The 23124-nt window shown below is 39.8% G+C and overlaps 1 protein-coding gene across 5 annotated transcripts in view; it reads right to left on the reverse strand.

The window, feature by feature from the left end:
- Positions 1 to 23124, reverse strand: part of NARS2 (asparaginyl-tRNA synthetase 2, mitochondrial (putative)) — a 141551-nt gene that overhangs the window by 24557 nt on the left and 93870 nt on the right. For all 5 annotated transcript variants that reach the window (XR_002335551.1, XM_003129702.4, XM_021062568.1 and 2 more), the window contains 4 exons: positions 20209 to 20307; positions 20067 to 20104; positions 11580 to 11646; positions 9524 to 9661 (listed from right to left, as the gene is read on the reverse strand). Coding sequence is in view for 4 of the 5 variants with exons in the window: in XM_003129702.4 (XP_003129750.1) it covers positions 9524 to 9661; positions 11580 to 11646; positions 20067 to 20104; positions 20209 to 20307 (342 nt within the window). In the remaining variant the exon portion in view is untranslated. The remainder of the gene's footprint in view (positions 1 to 9523; positions 9662 to 11579; positions 11647 to 20066; positions 20105 to 20208; positions 20308 to 23124) is intronic.

Below are 23124 nucleotides of genomic sequence, written 5' to 3' on the forward strand. Positions count from 1 at the left end.
TCGATTCTTGAAAGGTGCGCACAGGCTTTCATGTGCACTGGGTCCCAGGGCAAAGTAGAGACGCCACAGGAATCTGGGTCAGATCTGACTGTGGTTCTTGGAGGATCTCCTATGAAAAAGGGGTTAATGGGATTGCTTGTGGGGGAAAGACCCTGGCGGCAAAAGTCTCAGAAATAATCATCGCTGTAAACTCCTCTAGTGGCGGCCATTTTGGAAGAATCTGGCCCCACCCATCAGTGCTGAGAAGCCTCAGGCAAAACAACAAACCAGGTGGGAATACAGCTCCACTCATCAGCAAACAGGCTGCCTAAAGACCCCCCAGGCACACAGCTACCTCTAATCTCACCCAGAGACAAAGCCAGAGGGACAAGAATCAGCACCACCTACCGGTAGGCAGGTACCAGTCCCTCCTATCAGGAAAACTGCAGGAAGTCCCTGTACCAACTTCAGCCACAAGGGGGGCAGACATCAGAAACAAAGAGAGGTTACAACTGTCTGCAAAAGGACCATACAAAAACTATACAAAATGAAAAGGCAGAGAATTATTACTCAGATAAGGGAACAAAAAAATCCTCAGAAAAACAGCTAAGTAATCTGGAGATTACCAACCTCCACGAAAGACTTTAGACTAATGGGAGTAAAGATGATTCAGGATCTTGGAAATAAACTGGAGGCAAAGATTGATAAATTACAAGAAACACTGAGCAAAGCAAGAAAAGATTTAAACACTAAGCAAGGAGAGTGCAAAATGAAATGAGTGAAATAAAAAAATCACTAGAAGGAACTAACAACAGAATACAGGAGGCAGAAGAACAAATAAGTGAGGTGGAAGACAGACTGGTACAAATCACTGACACAGAACAGAAGAATGAAAAAACACTGAAAAGAAATGAAGACAATCTAAGAGAACTCTGGAACAATGTTAAACACACCAACATCTGTACTATCGGGGTGCCAGAAGGAGAAGACAGAGAAAGGGCCAGAGAAAATATTTGAAGAGATAATAGCCAGGAACTTCCCTAACATGGGAAGGGAATCACTCACTCAAATCCAGGAAGCACAATGAGTACCACATAAAATAAATCCAAAGAATAGTTCATGCTGTGGCTCAATGGTAATGAACCTGAGTTGTATCCATGAGGATGCGAGTTCAATCCCTGGCTTCCCTCAGTGCATTAAGGATCTGGCATTGCTGTGAGCTGTGGTGTGTGTCGCAGATGCAGCTCGGATCATGCAATACTGTGGCTGTAGCATAGGCCTGTGGCTACAGCTCTGATTCAATCCCTAGCCTGGAAACCTCTGTATGCCTCAGGTGTGAAGAAGAAAGAAAGAAAAGAAAGAAAATAAACACAAAGAGAAAAACCCTAAGACATATTTTAATCAAACTGACCAAAAATAAAGACAAAGAGGAAATACTGAAAGCAGCTAGGGAAAAAAAACAAATAACATACAAGGGAACCTCAATATGGTTATCAGCTGATTTTTCCGCAGAAACTCTGCAGGCTAGAAGAGAGTGGCACAATGTACCTACAGTGATGAAAGAAAAAAAGCTCCAAGATTACTCTACCCAGCAAGATTCTCATTCAGATTTGAAGGAGAAATAAAAAGCTTTACAGATAAGCAAAAGCTAAGAGAATTCAGTACCACTAAACCAGCTTTACAACAGATACTAAAGGAACTTCTCTAGGCAGAAAAGAAAAGGCCACAACTAGAATCAAAAATATTACAAATAACAAGGCTCACAAGTAAAGGCATACATACTGCAAAGGCAGGAAATCGTCCACATGCAAATATGCTACCAGAATCAGAAATCGTGAGCAGAGGAGGGTACAAATGCAGGATACTGGAGATGCACTTGTAATTAAGAGACCAACAACTTAAAACAATCTTGTGTATATATATATATATACACATATATACATGTGTATATATATATACACATGTGTATATATACACACACATATATACATATGTATATATATATACACATATATACATATGTGTATATATATATACACATATACATACATACGTATATATATACACACACACACAGACTCCTATATCAAAACTTCATGGTAACAGCAAACCAAAAATCTACAATAGATACATACACAAATAAGAAAAAGCAACCCAAACACACCACTAAAGAAAGTCTTCAAACCACAAGAGAAGAAGAAAAGAAAAAAGACTAACAAAAATAAATCCAAAACAATTAATAAAATAGCAATAACGGGGGGTGGGGGGATGTGCTGGGGCTGTGGGATGGAAATCCTTTAAAATTGGATTGTGATGATCATTGTACAACTACAAATGTAATAAATTCATTGAGTAATAAAAAAATGGCAATAAGAACACATATCAATAATTACTTTAGGAGTTCCCACTGTGGCTCAGCAGAAATGAATCTGACTAGCATCCATGAGGATGCAGGTTCGATCCCTGGCCTCACTCAGTGGGTTAAGGATCTGGCGTTGCTATGACCTGTGGTGTAAGTCACAGATGTGGCTTGGATCCTGTGTTGCAGTGGCTGTGGTGTAGGCCAGCAGCTGCAGCTCCAATTCAGCCCCTATCATGGGAACCTCCATATGCTACAGGTGCAGCCCTAAAAAAAAGAAAAATTACCTTAAATGTAAATGGGCTAAATGCCCCAACCAAAAGACAGCATATATATAGATACAAAAACAAGACTCATGTATATGTTGTCTTCAAGAAACCCACTTCCGTTCTAGGGATACATACAAATTGAAAGTAAGAAGATGGAAGAAAATATTCCATGCAAATGGAATCAAAAGAAAGCTATAGCAGCAATACTCATATCAGACAACACAGACCTTAAAAAATATTATAAGAGACAAAGAAGGACATTATATAATGACAGAAGGATGAATCCAAGAAGATTATAAATATATATGCACCCAACATAGGATTGCCTCAGTATATAAGGCAACTGCTAACAGCCTTAAAAGGAGAAATTGACAATAACACAATAATAGTGGAGGACCTTAACACCCCACTTACAGCAATGGACAGATCATCCAGAGAGAAAATCAACAAGGAAACACAGGCCTTAAATGATGCATTAGATCAAATGGACTTAATAGATATTTATAGAATATTCCATCCCAAAGCAGCAGAATACACATTCTTCTTAAGTGCAAATGGAACATTCTCTAGGATAGATCACATTCTGGGCCACAAATCAAGCCTTAGTAAATTTAAGAAAATCAAAATTATATCAAGCATCTTTTCCGACCACAATGCTGTAAGACTAGAAATCGGCAACAAGAAAAAAACTGCAAAAAAAACCCAAACATGTGGAGATTAAACAACATACTAGTAAAGAACCAATGGATCACTGAAGAAATCAAAGAGGAAATTAACCCTTAGCCAGATTCATCAAGAAAAAAAGAGGACTCAAATCAATAAAATTAGAAGTGAAAAAGAAGTTACAGCGGACATCACGGAAAAACAAAGGATCATAAGAAACCACTACAAGAAACTATATGCCAATAAAATGGACAATCTAGAAGAAATGGACAAATTTTTTTTTTAAGGGCCGCACCTGTGGCACATGGAGGTTCCCAGGCTAGGGGTCTAATCGGAGCGACAGCTGCTGGCCTGTGCCAGAGCCATAGCAACGCCAGATCAGAGCTACATCTGCAACTTACACCACAGCTCATAGCAACACTGGATCCTTAACCCACTGAGTGAGGCCAGGGATCGAACCCGCAATCTCAAGGTTCCTCACTGGGTTCGTTTCTTCTACACTACGATGGGAACTCTTCTTCTTCTTCTTTTTTTTTTGTTAAGAAGTAGAGGCTTCCAGTCTTCACTGAAGCATCAAATTTTTATTTTTTAAAAATATTTTTGTGTCTTTTAAGGCATAAGCAGGTTCCCAGGCTAGGGGTCAAATCGGAGCTGTAGCTGCTGGCCTATACCAAAGCCACAGCAATGCAGGATCTGAGCCACGTCTGTGACCTCCACCACAGGTCTCAGCAACACCAGATCCTTAACCCACTGAGTGAGGCCAGGGATGGAACCTGCATCCTCAGGGATGCTAGTAAGATTCATTTCCACTAAGCCATGACGGGAAACCCAGAAACGAGACAAATTCTTAGAAAATTCTCAGAAAAGTACGACCTTCCCAAGACTAAACCAAGGCAAAACCGAAAAGACGAATGGATCCATCACAAGTACTGAAATTGAACCTGTGATTAAAAAACTTCCAACAAACACAAGTCTAGGACCAGATAGGTTCATAGGTGAATCCTGCCAAAACTTTAGAGAAGAGTTAACACCTACCCTTCTGAAACTATTACCAAAAAAATGCATTCATTCTATGAGGCAACCATCACTCTGACACCAAATCCAGAGAAACACACACAAAAAATTACAGTTCAGTAATAAGAATAAAAATCATATGATCCTCTCAATAGATGCAGAAAAAGGTTTTGACAAAACCCAATACCCATTTCTGATAAAAAAAACCCTTCAGAAAAGTGGGGCATAGAGGGAACCCACCTCAACATAATAAAGGCCGTATATGACAAACCCACAGCTAACATCATTCTCAATGGTGAAAAGCTGAAGGAATTCCTGCTAAGATCAGGAACAAGATAAGAATGTCCATTCTTACCACTACTATTCAACACAGTTTTGGAAGTCCTAGTCATGGCAATCAGAGAAGAAACAGAAATAAGAGGAATCCAAATTGGAAAGGAAGAAGTTAAACCACCACTGTTTGTAGATGACATGATACTATAGCTAGAAAATCCTTTAGTGCTACCAGAAAACCATTAGAGCTCATCAATGAATTTGGTAAAGTTGCAGGATAAAAAATTAATACACAGAAATTGACTGCATTTCTATATACTAACAATGAAACATCAGAAAGAGAAATTAGGGAAATAATCCCATTTACCATCGCATCAAAAAGAACAAAATACCTAGGAATAAACCTACCTAAACAAACAAAAGACCTGTACTCTGAAAACTATAAGATGCTGATGAAAGAAATCAAAGATCATGACACAAACAGATGGAAAGATATACCATGTTCTTGGATTGGAAGAATCAAAATTGTCAAAATGACTATACTGCCCAAGGCAACCTACAGATTCGATGTAATCCCTATCAAATTACCAACGGCATTTTTCACAGAACTAGTATAAGAAATTTCATTTGTATGGCAATACAAATGACCTTGAACAGCCAAAGCCATCCTGAGAAAGAAAAATGGAGCTGGAGGAATCAGGCTCCCTGACTTCAGACTATACTACAAAGATACAGTCATCACTGTGGTGCTGGCACAAAAACAGAAATATAGATCAGTGGAACAAAACATAAAGTCCAGAAATAAACCAACACACCTATGATCACTGATCTATGACAAAGGAGACAAGGATATACAACGGAGAAAAGACAGTCCCTTCAATAAGCGGTGCTGGGAAAACAGGACAGCTACATGTGAAAGAATGAAATTAGAACACTCCCTAACACCACACATAAAAATAAACTCAAAATGGTTTAAAGACCTAACTATAAGACCAGATACTATAAAACTCTTAGAGAAAAACAGAGGCCAAACACTCTCTGACATGAACCACAGCAGTATCTTCTCAGATCCACCTCCTAGAATAATGACAACAAAACCAAAAATAAATAAATGGGACCTAATTAAACTTAAAAGTTTCTACACAGCAAAGTAAACCCTAAACGAAATGAAAACACAACTCACAGAATAAGAGAAAATATTTGCAAGTGAAATCAACTGACAAGGGATTAATCTGTAAAACTTATAAACACTTCCTGCATGTCAATACCAAAAAAACCCAAACAACCCCTTTAAAAAAATGGGCAGAAGACCTAAACAGACAATTTTTCCAAGACGACATACAGATCACCAAAAAACACATGAAAAGATGTTCGACATCACTCATTATTAGAGAAATGCAAATCAAAGCCACTATGAGGTACCGTCTTTCACCAATCAGAATGGCCATCATCAAAAAGTCCACAAACAATAAGTGCTGGAGAGGTGTGGAGAAAAGGAAACCCTCATTCACTGTTGGTGGGACTGTAAATTGGTGCAATCACTACAGAAAACAGTATGGAGATCCCTCAAAAAACTAAAAATAGAATTGCCATTTGATCCAGAAATCCCCCAGTCTTCGGCATCTATCCAGAGAAAACCTTGACTTGAAATGAAACAGGTGCTCCCATGACCACTGCAGCACTATATACAATATCCAAGACATGGAAGCAATCTAAATGTCCATCGACAGAGGAGTGGATAAAGATGTGGTACATACACACAATGGAATATTACTCACATAAAAAGGAATGAAATAACGGCATTCATAGCAACATGATGGACCTAGAAATTATCATGCTAAGTGAATTTAGTCAGACGGTGAGACACCAACATTATATGCTATCAATTATATGTTGAATCTCAAATAAAGACACAAGGAATTTATTTGCAGAACAGAAAATGACTCACAGACTTTGAAAAACTATGGTTACTAAAGGAGACAGGTTGGTGGGGGAGGGATGGGCTGGGGATTTGGGATGGAAATATTATAAAATTAGACTGTGATGATGGTTGTACAACGATAAGTATAATAAAATTCACTGAGTTAAAAAAATAAAGTGAGGGTAGAAGCAGATAGTTTGTACAAGTAGGTTGATAACAAATCTAGGTTGTATATAGTTTAAATTATATTTTAATAATTTAGCTCTGGGAACCTCCACGTGCTGTGGGCGTGGCCCTAAAAAGATCAAAAAAAAAAAAAAGATGTGGTACATATATATAATGGAATACTATTCACCCATTAAAAAGAATGAAATAATGCTCTCTGCAGCAACATGGATGGATGTAGAGATTATTATACTGAATGAAGTAAGATAGACAAGTATCATATGATATCATTTATATGTGCAATCTATAAAAACTGCACAAAAGAACTTACTTATAAAGCAGAAACAAACTCACAGATTTCAAAACCAATCTTATGGTTACCAGAGGGGAAACCATTGGGGGGAGAGAAGAATTAAGAAGGTGGGAATAACCTTATAGATTTTCCTGTGCTATACATCTGATCAATGAGAACCTACTGTACGGCACAGGGAAATCTATTCAACAGTTTGTAATAACCTATATGGGAAAAATGAATGGATATATTCATATTCATATGTATGACTGATTCATTTTGCTTTACACTTGAAACAAATGCAACATTATAAGTCAACTCCAATAAAATAAAAAAAAAAAAAAAGAAAGTCTGTTGCGCTTAATAAAGTGATCCCAGGCCTTCAGCGGTGCAATTAGAGGGAATAATTGGAAATCACATTGGAGGGATGAGGCAGGAGTACTCGATGCTGTGGTGGTTACAGAATACTCACTCACCATCCTGAAGATGTCAGGAGTTTCATTTGAGAAAGCGAAACTTACACAAAGACTACAAAAAACAGACATTCTACGATCAGTTTTACTAATTCCTTAAATGCTACAGAAATCCGTGCAAAAAGGCTTTTACAGAGAAGGAAAGCCTTAAGCAGAGTATTTCTAAAAAATGCACAAGGGTCTGTGTCTTAGTTTAGTGTACAGACCTGGAAAGAGCTGCCCTCCTCTCAGCTCCAACGAGTTTCCATTTCCTTTTTCTTTTGTTCTATTTTTAATTGCTCATTTGTAAAGGTGTCCTAATCTTTCCTAGCTTTTACCTCTTAGAAACTCTTTACTAGTTTTCCTTTGTGTTTGTGAGCTCTTCTTATAGCCTGGAAGGGTCGCTGTATTCTGTATGAATGCATGGCATGATACAACTAACTTAAGAATCTTTTATAAATAAAGTTTGCATTAACTAAAAAAAAAAAAAGAGAGAGAGATGCACTAGTGCAAGACTGAAAATTGCTCTACGCAGGAAAATTATGAGAGGACTACATGGAGTGTGTGATGGGGAGGGAGGTGGAAGTAGGATAGGGCGGAGTGATTAAAAAAAAAGCCAAGAGAAACGACACAGCACCACTGTTTTGTGATGAAAGCTCAACACTGTGAATTATCTAAGACTGGATAATCTATGCCCTAGACACTATTTTCTTTGCTGCCAACTTGTGGGCCTTCGTTTCTCATAATCAGTTATACCAGAGTTGGTAAGGAAAAGAGAAAATGAGAATCATAAATCAATTGCGCTGCTCATTGGTTTTGGATAACGTTGGTGTGAAAGCTGGGGGTGAGTAAAATCAGTGGTTAAAATGCAATTTTATATTTGGGGTTCTGCGGCAGTGTGACAGAGTGGAAAAGAACACAGACTTCAGAGCCAGAAGGAATCTGGTTTAAATACTGACCCTGTCACTTATCACCCATGCAGCCTTGGGGATGCAATCAGTCTCTATGCACCCAGTTTTCTATACATAAAATGGGTTAAACAATAAGTTACTTGGCAGGGTTGTTCTGGGAATTAGTACTTTTCTTTTTTGGCCACCCCATGGCATATGGAGTTCGGATATGAGCCGTACCACAGCGGGAGCTCTGGCAAGGTTGTTTTGAGACTTAGAGATGACAGCGCTTCCTTACACTAATTGGTGGCTAATACTGTTTTTGTAATGCTGTAAGAGAAGACAGGAAATACATTCAAAGCAATAACCTTGTATACCTAAGATGAAGTCATTTTATTTACCGGTAGGTCCTGATCTACACCTTCTGGCTGGGATTTATCTAGAGACAAGTGAAAAGCTCCAGATAGCACAGTTTAGGTATGGGACCTTTTCTGAGAGAAACATATCTGTCTCACGGACTTTTACAATTAATGCTACTAAATATATAACTATTCAATATTTATTTAAAGGCTCACATATATTCTTATTTTACATCACTGCCAATTTTATAAAGAGGAGAAGAAACAAAAAAGAGGAAAAAAAGGAAATCAGAATTCAGAAAGCAACTGCAGTTGAGGGTAAAGGAAGAACAGAGGAGAAGCGGTAAAGAGAGCAGACAGACGGAGGAGCTGGAAGAGGACGGTCCACAAGGACGCCTGCCCAGACCTCTTGGCTCCCTCCCCAGTGCTCCCCCGACTATCTCGACTTGATAACACAGCACTCCGAGCTGCCTGCTCTGCCGACCTCGCTCTCCCTTTGTCTGATCATGCCACTCTATCATCTCTACCCAACACTCACCCACCCCTGCAGTCTCCTAATCAGTATTTAACTTGACAGCAGACCGGGCATATTGCTATACAGGGCTCTCGTGCTCTAAGTCATTTAAACACCAAAACAAACACACCTACATTCACGCCCGCTCCACGGAGAAGGCCACCCTGCAACAGAAATGAGGACGTACGCTTCCAGAACTCCGGGATCTTCTCCGGGAACACACTGCCAGAGGTGCCTTTGTTACCATTTTAAGAGGTGGGAAGAGTGACGCATAGAATTTAAGAAAATATGGCCAAGGGTAAAAGAAATTAAATCGAGGGAAAGCCCCAGACTCTGAACTGCCTAACCCCAGTTTACACATGTCTCTTCTTACTGTGTGCCGAGGGCCATCTTCGTTATCCCTCATGTAGAATGGCTTGAGAGATAAGGGATAATTAATGACAAAGACCGGGATGTCACCACAATGCTTCACCAGGTACTTTTCATGCTCCGTGTGTAGATCAGCACCCCACTGTAATGAGAAAAAGAAATGACCACAGGAGAAGACAGAGCTGAAACAGACAATGTAGGACCTAAAAATAACTTTCATCAGTGCCAAGGGCTTCCTCTCCCGGAGGATCAGGGATGCGTGGAGCTGTCTGCTGAGGTTACACAGACAGATAAACTGGAGAGAGATGTGTGTTAACAAGAGTATCCAAAGGCCTGGAAAGATGAAAGCTGAAACCAGCAGATAAACACTGTGCTTTCTGTGCTCCATCTCAGGGAGCACTTAGCAGATGAATAGCATCTATAAGAAAACACAGTATGTTTTCCATGGTGTATAAAAGCTGATTCAGAATCACAGTTTCAGGAAATTAAATGATTAAAGATGATATTCCTAATATTGAGTCTATCTTTGGCTAGACGGCTTCTTCCAGTGAATTTTTTTTTTTTTAGATAAAAGAGTCAACTTGTGTATCAGATGCTCTTTGATGAATATTTGTAACACTATTCATCGATTTATTCAGCAAATACTAATGTGTTTATTAAATCCCAGTACCACACTAGGCACTAGAAAGAGTGGTGAGAAAAACAAGATCTGACTTCATGAAGCTTCTAGGGTACAAGAAAAACATTAAATAAAAAATTACACACAGAAATCAATTGATTATACATATAACTAGTGCAGGGCCCTTATGACTTAAGAGAGCATCTGACTTAACTGGAAATGGAATTGGTGTAAGAAATAGTTTGAGGACAAAGGTATTACACTCTTAACATTACCTTATTATTCTCACTTGTCTGGCAATATCTTAAGTACAGGAAGGGAGCAGTGGAATAGGAATAAGGAGACTTGCCTCTAACATTACATGCATGCCCACTTTCCAGGCCTATATCCTTGCCAGTAAAATAAAGGAGTTTTGGAAAAAAAAAACAAAAAACACAAAAAAACCCCCCAAACTCTTATTTTCCAAAGTGGCTCACAAATTAAAAGGCTCTATAAGGTTCAACAGAAAAAGGAAAGCTGTTTAATGTGTTGCCTAAACTTCTTTGATCACATAACCTCTTTTGTCTATCATCACCTGTTAACATCATTCAAAATATACTACGGAAAACACTGAACTAGCTGATTTCTACACTGATAGGCTATGATTACCATTCTTTCCAAGGAATTTCATCTTCCTAAACTTGGAAAATTTCTTTGTAACCCTTTTGTCACTGCTATTCCAAATGATATGATGCTACTTCAAAATTATTTTTCATTCTAAATATTTCAACAAGGTTCAGTAAGTGTTGAAAAGAAAAAAAAAAAAAAAAAAAGTCAATGTTGGAGTTCCCGTCATGGCACAGCAGTAATGAACCCAACTTGTATCCATGGCTGTGCTCAGTAGGTTAAAGGATCTGGCTTTGCTGTGAGCTGTGGTGTAGGTCACAGACATGGCTTGGATCTGGTGTCGCTGTGGCTGTGGTGTAGGCCGGCAGCTGCACCTCCGATTCAACCCCTACCCAGGGAACTTTCCTATGCCACGGATGTAGCTCTAAAAGGACAAAAAAAAAAAAAAAAGCCAATGTACAGATATGCAAATATTGCACATTGCTAGTAAAAATAAGAGAGAGTGCCTGTCTTGACACAGCAGAAATGGATTCGACCCCTGGCCTCGATCAGTGGGTTAAGGACCCAGCGTTGCTGTGAGGTGTGGTATAGGTTGCAGATACAGCTTGGATCTGATGTTGCTGTGGTTGTGGCATGGGTCGGCAGCTGTAGCTCCAATTAGACCCCTAGCCTGGGAGCCTCCATATGCCGAGGGTGCAGCCTCTAAAAAGGCAAAAAAAAAAACCCCCCAAAAAAACAAAAAAACCAAGATATTTTAAAGGATGAAATCAGATAAACATAAGAGTGAACCATACATTCATACATAAATATATGTATATATAAAAATAACTACTACCTCTGGGGTGAAGGTGAAGTTCTCGGATGCTTGCTTTAAGATCTCCACTGCCTCAGTATAAGAAATGCTGGAGAGAAACAGGGTGAAAGCAGACAAAGGTCAGTACATTGGGCTGCTGTTAACTAAGGCATTGAAAACTGGAAAAAGCCTATTACCATACAGTCTTTGATATCACACACGAATATTAAATGATTGTTTCGTTACTAGGAATTAAGGTTAACCTAATCCTACAAGAGTCTGATCAGTGTGACGAGAAATGGCCATTCAATGACACCACTCCTGATCTACCTGCAGTTTACATGGAGAAGCTAGTCACTTAAGACAGTAAAGATTTTTCTCTGAATTCATGTTATAACAATGCCCTAATAAAAGGGGTAAAAGACTGGAGCTGAAAAGAGCAAGTCTCCCCCTAAAGCTGTCATTTACAACACTTACTATGTGCTAGGCATTATTCTAGGCACTGGAGGTACAGTAAATAAAAACAAAGCCCCAGCCTTTACGGAGCTATCCGTGTGTGTGTGTGTGTGTGTGTGTGTGTGTGTGTGTGTGTGTGTGTGTGTGTGTGTGTGTGTGTGTGTGTGTGTGTGTGTGTGTGTGTGTGTGTGTGTGTCTGTGTGTGTCTGTGTGAGTGTGCACAATGGAGGTTTGGGGAAAGAGATGAAAAGAAATAATGTAACACCAGGGAGCTATTGGTACTATGAAGAAAAACAAAGCAAGGTAAAAACAGGGTGTTTGGGTGCTATTTTTTTTTTTTTTTTTGGTCTTTTTATGGCTGCACTTGTGGAGGTTCCCAGGCTAGGGGTCGAATTGGAGCTGTAGCTGCTGGCCTATACACCATAGCCATAGCTACAGCCACACCAGATCCAAGCTGTGTATGTAAACCTACACTACAGCTCACGGCAACACTGGATCCTTAACCCACTGAGCGAGGCCAGGGATCGAACCTACGTCCTCATGGATACTAGTCAGGTTCATTTCCCTTGAGCCACGATGGAAACACTCTGGGGGTGCTATTTTAGATAAGAGGGTTAAGAGAGGGCTTACTGAATTGGTGACATTCAAACAGAAACCTGCATGAAGCAAGGAAATGAGCCATATAAATATCTGAGGGAAAAAGTTTTCCAGGCAAAAAAGTGAATACAAAAGCCTGAAGTGAGCAACAGCTTGGCTCATTCGAGGAACAAAAAAGTCGATGTGACTGCAGTATACTGAAGAAGGGGATTAGAGAGCCAGGAGATCAGACAGGAAGGGGAGCCAGAGGTCAGATCCCATGAACCCTTTCAGGCCACAGTAAGGGTTCTGTGATATATTCAAGTACCTAAGACTGTAGGAAAAATATCACTGGTTACCTGAGTAAGAAACCATCATGCTTAAAGCAAGCCAAATCAAGAATTTGTTTCAACAGTTTGAGCAGGTGATATATATACACAGTTAAAAAAAAAATCAAGATGAATCAAAGTGTCATCTTCCTTCCATCCCTGCCCCGTAGCTATCTAATCCCTCTCCGCAAGCACAATCGCTTATTGGCTTCCTGTGCATCCTTCCAGAGGGTTTTACGCATCTGTAAGCAAGTATTAACAGTCAATGTCCCCCTTTTCGCAGACGGCAGCCACAGCACACACGCACCACACACACTCTTTTACATCTTCTTTTCACTCAGTAATATACCTTATAGGTCTTTACTTGTCATTAAATGAAGAACTTCTTCACTTTTTCAACTATCCCATAATATTCCATTCTATGAATATATTCTAATTGGTTTAACACGTCATCTATCGATGGACATTTCAGCTCTCTCCAATCTCTTGCTCTTATAAACCACGACTGCATGTACCTCATTTATGCTCTTACATATTAACTTTGCACATGGGGAAAATGAAATTGTTGGATCCAAGAGTACTTGTATCTGCCGTTTTTTATAATTTTGAAAGACTCTGCCGAAGATATTGTTCCCCTCTTACAGGTTTATTCCGATTGTTGCTCAGTGGTGGTGTATAAAAATGTTAGTTTATCTATATCCTCTGAAATGGTAGTTTGCATGATTAAAAACAAAAATCTACAAACTTTCTGAAGGACTTTCAGCTAAAAAGGAAAAAAAAAGTTACTCAACGTAAACTCATTCTCTGAAGCAAAAATGAATTTCATATTAAAAAAACTACCTGAAAAGAGATGTCTCATATAGTACAATAAAGCCTCCAAAACTATGTTTTGAGTGATGGATTTTTTCTAAGATGGAAATTCCATTCAAACTAAAATTGAGTATTAAATAACCGATCATTTCTAAGGTAAGAATGGTGTTGGTACTGACAGTAGTAATAATTTTTATTTTTATTTTTAATTTTTTTGACAATGTCCATGGCATGAAGACGTTCCCAGGCCAGGGATCAAATTTTTAATTGGATGACATGACAATGCTGGATCCTTAAACTCAGTGCCCCACCAGAGAACTCCTAAATTTTTAAATGAGCATTTTGCAGAAGGGAAATTGAAGCTTAGAGAGCATCAAGAACTTGCCAAAAATCACTGACGTAAGTAGGTAGTAAACCTTGATGTGCTGACTCCAGAGTCTAAGCTTTTAGCTGCTGAGATAACGCTGAAGCCTCTTGGAGTCTCATGTTTCCATCGACACAAAAGATAATGGGCTCTGGGTTCTCCCTTTGGCCCTCGCACTTACTAGGTATGGAAATCACTTCTCATCAACGAAAGCATTTTATAAATCTTTGTAATTTAAAAAATCTAAGAACATTAACAATAAAAAATTAAGTATTTGCACTTGTGAAATAAGGAGACTGGACTATGTTGTCTAAAATGCTTTTCTCTTTAGATACGCTATTGTTCTAGTCCATCAATTACTTGCTATGATCTGTTCATTATTCTGAGAAATCTAAGAGCCATCAAAAAGGGAAGCACTAGACTTTTCTGTCTTTGATATGCTACTGCTACATGATTAAGAAAAAATGATTCTCATGTCTAAATATCTCTTATTCTGGATGTTCTGCACTACTCCTCTCATACCTTAGGCTGAAGCAGAACTTTCAAGTTCAAATTCACTTCTGTCACTGGATATCCTTACTAGCCTTCATCAATTCTTTTTACTAATTTTTCTGGGTATGTTTAAGGAATAATATTTCTTCTCCTTTCCAGAAACTGTTTCCAAAGTGCTCTGAGGGAAGGCGAAAACACTGTGATACTGCACGATACAGTATCAAACCACCTTCATATTCCACATTTTCTGTTGCTGATAAAGAACATTATTCTGAAAAGTGGAGTAAAATTGTTAAATTATAAAGATCATTATTAGCAGTCTCTGCCTCAAATTCACATAATAGAGGAGGAGCAAATAAAAAGCTAAGTACTCTATATATTTTGAAAACATTAATCCTATAAAAGGAAAGGTAAAATAACTGTGCTCTACTTCTGCTCGATAAAGGCTAAATTCAATTACTACAGAAGTCTTTAAAATGATTTATTTTCATACAAAACAATTACAACAAGTACTCAAGAATACACTGCAATCTATTTATTCAAAAGATGACGAGTCATACGGTATCCTGTGTATGCGTGTGCATTTATGTGTATTTCGGGGAGCATCTTGATTTAAAAAAATTTTTAATTACAGTTCATTTACAATGTTTGGTCAAATCTTGATTTTAATTCATCATGTTTAGGCTACTCTCATAACTTCTCATGGCTTTTAAAATTTCTGGTTACAAAGACTGGCTAACCCCCCTCCCACCTCCGGGACCCTGAGAATCCAGCTTGAGACTCCTCAGCACGACGTCATTTATGTATACCCTCTGCTGTTCAGTTCCCTCTTTGTTTCTAGCTCCTGGAACTTCTCTTACGTTCTAGTGATGTCAACAATGCATTTTCAAGGATTTCATAATATTTTAACCAGCTTTATTTTTTTTATTATCACTTTAAAAATTATTTATTTACTTATTTATTTTTGTCTTTTTGCCTTTTCTAGGGCCACTCCCACAGCACATGGAGGTTCCCAGGCTAGGGGTCTAATTGGAGCTATAGCCACTGGCCTACGCCAGAGCCACAGCAACGCGGGATCCGAGCCGCGTCTGCCACCTACACCACAGCTCACGGCAACCCAGATCCTTAACCTGCTGAGTAAGGCCAGGGATCGAAACTGCAACATCATGGTTTCCAGTCAGATTCGTTGACCACTGCGACCACGATGGGAACTCTTTAACCAGCTTTTTTAGATGTTTTCTAGCAGGAGGGTTTCCAAGTTATCTAGTCTGACACAGTGCTTAAGCAGCATCGTCATTTGACCATTCCAACAGAGTATGACAGACAAGTTGTCATTTTATAGATGAGGAAGCTGAAGCTCAGAAAGGTTAAAGATTTACTATTCATCAAGTTCATAGTTGTAATTAAATAATCATTCATATAAATATTTAACTCCATCTTTTTCTCTAGATCTTAAACTCCATAAAAGGACCAATCCATGCCTATTTTCACCACTGAATCCTCAATGACTAGGTCAGTGCCTCACTCGTACAAGGCAGTCAATAAATATTTGTTGAAAAAAATGAATTCTTTCATTAATGGTTAATAAGTGGTAGAGCACGGATAAAAAGCCAGGTTCGGAGTTCCCGTCGTGGTGCAGTGGTTAACGAATCCGACTAGGAACCATGAGGTTGTGGGTTCGGTCCCTGCCCTTGCTCAGTGGGTTAACGATCCGGCGTTGCCGTGAGCTGTGGTGTAGGTCAAAGACGCGGCTCGGATCCCGCGTTGCTGTGGCTCTGGCATAGGCCGGTGGCTACAGCTCCGATTCGACCCCTAGCCTGGGAACCTCCATATGCCGCAGGGGCGGCCCAAGAAATAGCAAAAAAAAAGACAAAAAAAAAAAAAAAAAAAAAAAAAAAAAGCCAGGTTCTCTGAAACATAGTTCACTATACTCAGCACATAACGTAAACAGTGCTATGAGTTAGGAGGAAACTTCAGGGAGGGGACCTGGTTTAAAGCAGAAAACCTTCACCCATGGTTGCTGAAATCTCATTTATTCATTTACTCAGTTATTCAATAAATTCCCGACTGAATTCCTCTTAGAGACAAAGTGCTAAGCACTGGGGGGTATAAAAACAGTAAAACAAACAAGCTTCTGATCACACAGACGTGACATAAACACTAAACAAACAAAAATATCACATATATAAATGTAACCCACAGAGTTCCTATCGTGGCTCAGTGGTTAAGGAATCTGACTAGGAACCATGAGCTTGCGGGTTTGATCCCTGCCCTTGCTCAGTGGGTTGGGGATCTGGCGTCGCTGTGAGCTGTGGTGTAGGTCGCAGATGCGGCCCGGATCTCATGTTGCTGTGGCTCCGGCATAGGCCGGTGGCTACAGCTCCGATTAGACCCCCAGCCTGGGAACCTCCATATGCCGAGAGAGCAGCCCAAGAAATTGCAAACAGACAAATACATACATAAATAAAACAAATGCATGTAACCCACAACTGTGATGTGTGCTGCGTGGAGGGGACGATGGGATGGTGGTGGCAAAGAACGATGTGGCACAGCACATGAGGTCATTTCCCAACCTCAGGATTTCACAGACAGGACTCTGAGGCACAACAGTTACATGATATGCAAGGGTCATGAAGACAGCGGGGGAGCTACAAACTACCCCAGCATGAATTCCAGTGCCCTCTCAAGTCCATCAAGCACACTGGTTGAAAGCATGAGCTTTGAAATCAGATGAATATGAGTTTGAATCTTCATTTAATCTTTTACTTGCCTGATCTCTTTGGGTTGATCCTTCATCTATAGAATGGCAACAATTAACTACCCACTGAGTTGCTGTGAAGATAAATGAACTACAATGCATGTAAAATTTATCATTGTCTGGCACATAGTAAATATTCAATAAATGGTGGATATTTTTCCCTCATCTTAAATCTTCTTTGTTTGACAGAAGTTGGATAGCGTCTCTTAAAATCTCCATTGAGGAGTTCCCATCGTGGCTCAGTGGTTAATGAATCCGACTAGGAACGATGAGGTTGCGGGTTCGATCCCTGGCCTTGCTCAGTGGGTTAAGGATGTGGCGTTGCCATGAGCTGTGGTGTAGGTCGCAGACGTGGCTCGGATCCTGTGTTGCTGTGGCTCTGGCGTAGGCCAGTGGCTACAGCTCCAACTGGACCCCTAGCCTGGGAACCTCCATATGCCGCAGGAGCGGCCCCAGAAAAGGCGAAAAGACAAAAAACAAAACAAAACAAAAAAACCCAGAACTCTCCTGTAGACTCCAGGTCTATACAAACTGCCTACCTAACACCTACAACTTGACGTCTGAAAAGTTTCTCTATCTTAACATGACACTGGATGATGACGAGCTTGATATCACCCCTCTCTCCCAGCAACCCCCCTGCTACTCTATGGCTTCCTTCGTCTCTGTTAATTGCAACTGCATTTGCACAGCTCCGTAAGACGAAATACTGGGAGTCACACCAACTCTTCTTCCTTCTCTTTCCCATTCTCAGAAAATCCTGTTTGCTCTATCTTTAAAATATATCCCTAATAGGATAATTTCTCACTACCTCCATTGCCACAGCTTGGTCTCTGATGGTTAATTTTATGTGTCAAGTTTGGCTGGGCTGCAGGACCCAGATATTTGGTCAAACATTCAGGATATTTCTGAGAGGGTATTTTTGTTTTGTTTTTAGATGAGGTTCAGATTTAAATCAGTGGATCCTGAATAAAGCAGTTTACTCTCCACAACATGGGTGGGCCACATCCAATCAGGTGAAGGCTTCATTCGAACAAAGATGGGCCCTGTCCAGGAAAGAAGGAATTCTGCCAGCAGACTGCCTTTGATTTGCCCTTCCCTGTGCCTCTAGTCTGCTGGACCACTACATCAGATTTTGAAGTGGCCCAGCTTCTACAAATGTGAGAGCCAATTCCTTAAAGTGAATCTTCATATATACACACACCACGTTAGTCTTGTTTCTCTGGAGAGCACTGACTAACACATGGTTCACACCACCACATACTTTCACCTAGATGACTGTAATGATCTCCTACCTGCTTTGTGGCTCTCGCTGTTGTCCTACTACAGCTTACTCTCAAAAAATACCCAGAGTGACCTTATTAAATCCAATAGAGATCGCGTCACTCCTCTGCACAGAACCCTTCAATGGCTTCCCCACCCCACCCAAGTGAAAATCCAAACTCCTCAGTGACCTACAAGGCCCCACAAGACTTTGCCACCTATTTCCTCCTTTCTCATTTCTATCATCCTCTTCCCTTATTTACTCCCCACAACTGCTTCAGCATACTAGGCCTGCTGCGACCGCAGGGTCTCTGTACTTCTGCTCACTCTGCCTGGAATACCCCTTTCCCACTTATCCATATAAGCAGTTCTCTTACTTGCTTCGTTGCTTTAAGACAGTTTTTAGATTCTAGAACAATGCCTGGCACATAGTAAATTCTGAATGTATAATTAATTAGGTGAAAGAAAACGTCTCAGAAGCCTTCACTTGTACTTCATTGCCCTTCAATTCGCTACCACAGGGCTGCTGACCATTCCTCCCTTTCTGATCCCACAGCGGATACCTCTGCCTTGCTATTGGTCCAGGCTCAACAACTCATCACTTTTAACTTGTAGCCTGAGGGTAGACGCTGATACCTCAAATTCTCAGCTCAACCAAGTTTGCAAGTTTTTCCTATTCCCCTCCTCAAAAAGAGGCTGAATTCTTTATTCTCTCAGAACAAAAATTCCCTAAACTTAAAATGGCAAGGGAAGAATGATACTAAGTCTTGAGAGACAATTTTCTCTTCTTCAACTATCAAACTTACTTCCTTGACACATTGTAAATAAACTGGTCCTAAGTCTTATATAAACTGTTTGTACTATATATAAGAAGTTGCTTATTATTTTTTACTTCCATACCAAGTAGGTGTTTGTTTCCTAGTCGACTGTGAAAAAAACAGACTATCTGATCAACACATTTGGTGGAATAAACAACCAGTCTAATATCAATTTTACTTGAACAGGATTACAGTGGAAATGAAGCAACAATGTATGTGCTATATTTAAAACTCAGATCTTTAGTTTAAAAAAAAAGTCAATTAAAAACAGTTCAGAATATATTTTCGAGTTTTAGCAAGTGAAGCTAAAGAAGAAAAAGAAAAACTGAAATAGAGAAAAATAGAGGGGCAGACATTACATGTAACTTAAAAGTCTGTTTAATCAACTCAGATGTTGATTACTAAAGAGTTAGTTTGAATTGCAGTAATATAGTTAATAATTACTATGTTCATTTATCTTGCTCTGATTTATTCATTTATTTATTCATGAAACATTATCAACGATGAACCAAGACACAAGAGCGATAAAAATAATTAAACTACGGGTCTTCCTTGAGTCTAAGGACTGTGATAAGCAGATATATAAACCAAAAAAATGTAGTACGGTATGATAAATACAGTGATACATTATGAATAAAGTTCAGAGAAAGTATAATATCTACTTACACTAGAAAGTTGTGTTTTAGCATATGTTCTAATCTGTCCTTGGGAAGAAAAGAGAAAAAAGGAAAATTTATTAAATGTAATTATAGTCGTTTTACATAATTAACACATTTAAAAGGATTTAGCCACAAGGCTAATTAATTACCTTTTGTCCAGGAGCTATGAACTTGTGACAGAGTTCAACGTCTTCCTGACAACTTGCGAGAACGGCCCTTGTCGCCGTCTTGAAGAGGCCCTCCATAACCTGAGGGAAATGATACAGAACTGTCTGGCACGTCAGCTACCAAAAACCTGCTTAGGGTCCCGTAAGGACTGCTCTCCAGGTTTTAGCAGCTATATACCCATTAGGCCCCGACTTCCTGAATATGCTACAGCAAGTTAATTTAGTTTCCAGGTGGATTGGAGGAGGTATCACAACTTCTCAGAATGGCTAAGAAAAGAAAGAAAAATGTCTAAATCTTTTGTTAACAGTTTCGATGCTGGTACTGAAGTAGGCTGTCAAATGAACAGCTACAATGAACGGAGGCCTCTCCAAATTTTAGTATACTCACTGGTAGAGTAAGAACAATAACAGGACCTAGTGTACAGGGTTGTTGTGAGAATTAAATGAGATAATCCATGTACGAGACTTAACGTAGTGCCCAGCTTGGAGAAGCACACACCATCAGCTCTGAAGAGTGGAACATTTTGAAAAGGGCTTCATTCAGTCACTGGTAAATGAAAGGAAACTTGAAGAGTAGAGGAGCAATGAGATGTATCTACATCTAAATATATACATTTTTGCTCTGCTGAAGTGTAAAGTAAAAAAACCACAGATCATAATATAACACAAATCAGTATATAAGAATTCATTTTACCAGGGGTGTGCATAAAAGTCTCATAGAAAAAACTTATTCTTAGAAGGAAAAAAAATGACTGGGATGGAAAATACTTCTGAAGTATTTTTAATCCAAACTAAAATTTTTGTTTTGAAATCAGTGAGATCATCTTGTGATTTTCAAATGTGTCCTCGTAAAGATCATACATGGATTAGGTGCAGGCTGCCCCACAGACAGACACCGTCTCTTCATCTCCTGACCCCTGGACCTCCTACCAAGGCTGGAAACATAGCGGGGGCATAAGCATCTGAGTAATTTAATATGATCAGTATAGGAAAGTACTAAGTATCAAGTGACAACTGGATATTTATTTACATATTAAAATATTTTCGTATTTCTTTATATTTATTTCACATTTCTACATTACACATATATTCTGTAGAGAAGTACCGAATAATGCGATGAAAGAAGAGCAAACGGAGGCTAAAGATCTTTTACCTTGAGGCTCTATCAACTTCAACTACAGCAGTGATACAAAGACAGTGGTAAGTGGAGTACCCTGGTGGCCTCGTGGTTAGGGGTGCAGCATTGTCACTGCTGTGGCACGGGATCGATCCCTGGCTGGGGAACTTCTGCATGGCATCGGCATGGCCAAGAAAAAAACAAAAGAAACGAAATCACTCAGTAACTGAATGATCTACGAAGGGTTATATCCCTCAGTCACTAAAAAAAGGCAATGCGTACTGGGAGGGAAACAAGAACAGGGAGCCCGGGCAGTGTGCTTGCCCTGCTGAGGGACGGTACAGCTGTCCGACAGACGAAGACTCTGGCCACCGGGGCTGTCAAACTGGGTGTCTTTCATGAGCAGTACATTTCCACTCGAAGAGGAAAATCACTGGCTTTTCTAACCTTGACTTTCAAACGATGCTCTAATAATATATTTGAAGAAAACAGAAACTTAACTGAAGGGGCAACACAGCCACCAGATGTTTTTTAAGACTTATTACTCGGTAGCACTAAAAGAGTGATATTTAATTGTTTATACCTCATGAAAGGAAAAAATCCTTTGTTATAATATTCTCATTTAATATTTAAAAGACTGTTCTTCGTCAAGAAAATAATTGCCACAGGATTTAATTTATCAAAGGGAGAAGATTAAGAGAAGGAAGAAATTACTTTTGGGAAGAGCATACTCTTCTGAATTTAGGAAAAAGTTTGTATTTCAATTAATCAAACCATTCAACAGTTGCTTGATTACCACTCCGTGGAGCATCAGATAAATAAGAACTATTGGATTATATAATACATAACTACAGAGAAAAGATTATGTTTAATAAAGTCTAATATAATCTAAGCATTGTGTTTATAAGCTTTCCCACTGGTATTCTGTTGGGGGAGAGGAGACAAGGTCACACAGAAATCGGAGGTCAAACGTGTGGTTTCATTCCTCACGGCACTCGCATCACCTGAGTGAAAGAATAATACAGAACTGGCTGGCAGACTCAAGCAGAAAGCTGACTAAGGAGGCTGAGATTCTTAATCCCTACATCTAGAAAAGGGTTACTCAACAGTGTCACTATGGACATCTTTTTTTTTTTTTTTTGGCCACGCTCATTGCATGCAGAATTTCCCAGGCCAGGGAAATTTTTGTCCAGATAATTCTTTGCTGGGGTTAGGGGCTGGGCACTGCAGTATGTTGAACAGCATTCTTAGCCTTTATCTGTGAGATGCCAGTAGTGACCAGTCTTCCCTAGCCCTTAGGCACTCCCTAGTAGGGACAACCAAAAATGTCTCTGGGGGATGGTGATCTAGAGCAATCAGTGGGAGATGCTCAAGGGGCGAATGTAAGTGGACACTGTGGTGTGCAGCCAGATCACCCCCTCAGGACTGCTGGGAAAATGAACTGCTGATGGTTCACAGGTGGGCCCTGCTTCAGGAATCGTCCAGGCCAAGAGTGTGGTCTTACCGAGGGCTGCACCCTTCCCCAGGCTAGCCCCTATCCAATAACCGGCTGGTAGAGGGAGGCACTTGCCTTCCTATGAAACAAATATGAAGGACCAACTCCAGATTCAAAGTTCTTCACAGAACGGGCTAAGGCCTCGGTGTGTAAATGTATCACAGTTCAACGTTTCCCTCTGCCCAAAGCTTTCTTCCTTTCCCTGCGGATGTTTTTCTTGAGCACATTCCCCAGTAATACCCTGCACACAAATCTCTGCTCTAGGGTTTATTTACCAGGAAATCCA

The sequence above is a fragment of the Sus scrofa genome, chromosome 9 (genome assembly GCF_000003025.6).
Source record: "Sus scrofa isolate TJ Tabasco breed Duroc chromosome 9, Sscrofa11.1, whole genome shotgun sequence".
NCBI lineage: Eukaryota > Metazoa > Chordata > Mammalia > Artiodactyla > Suidae > Sus > Sus scrofa.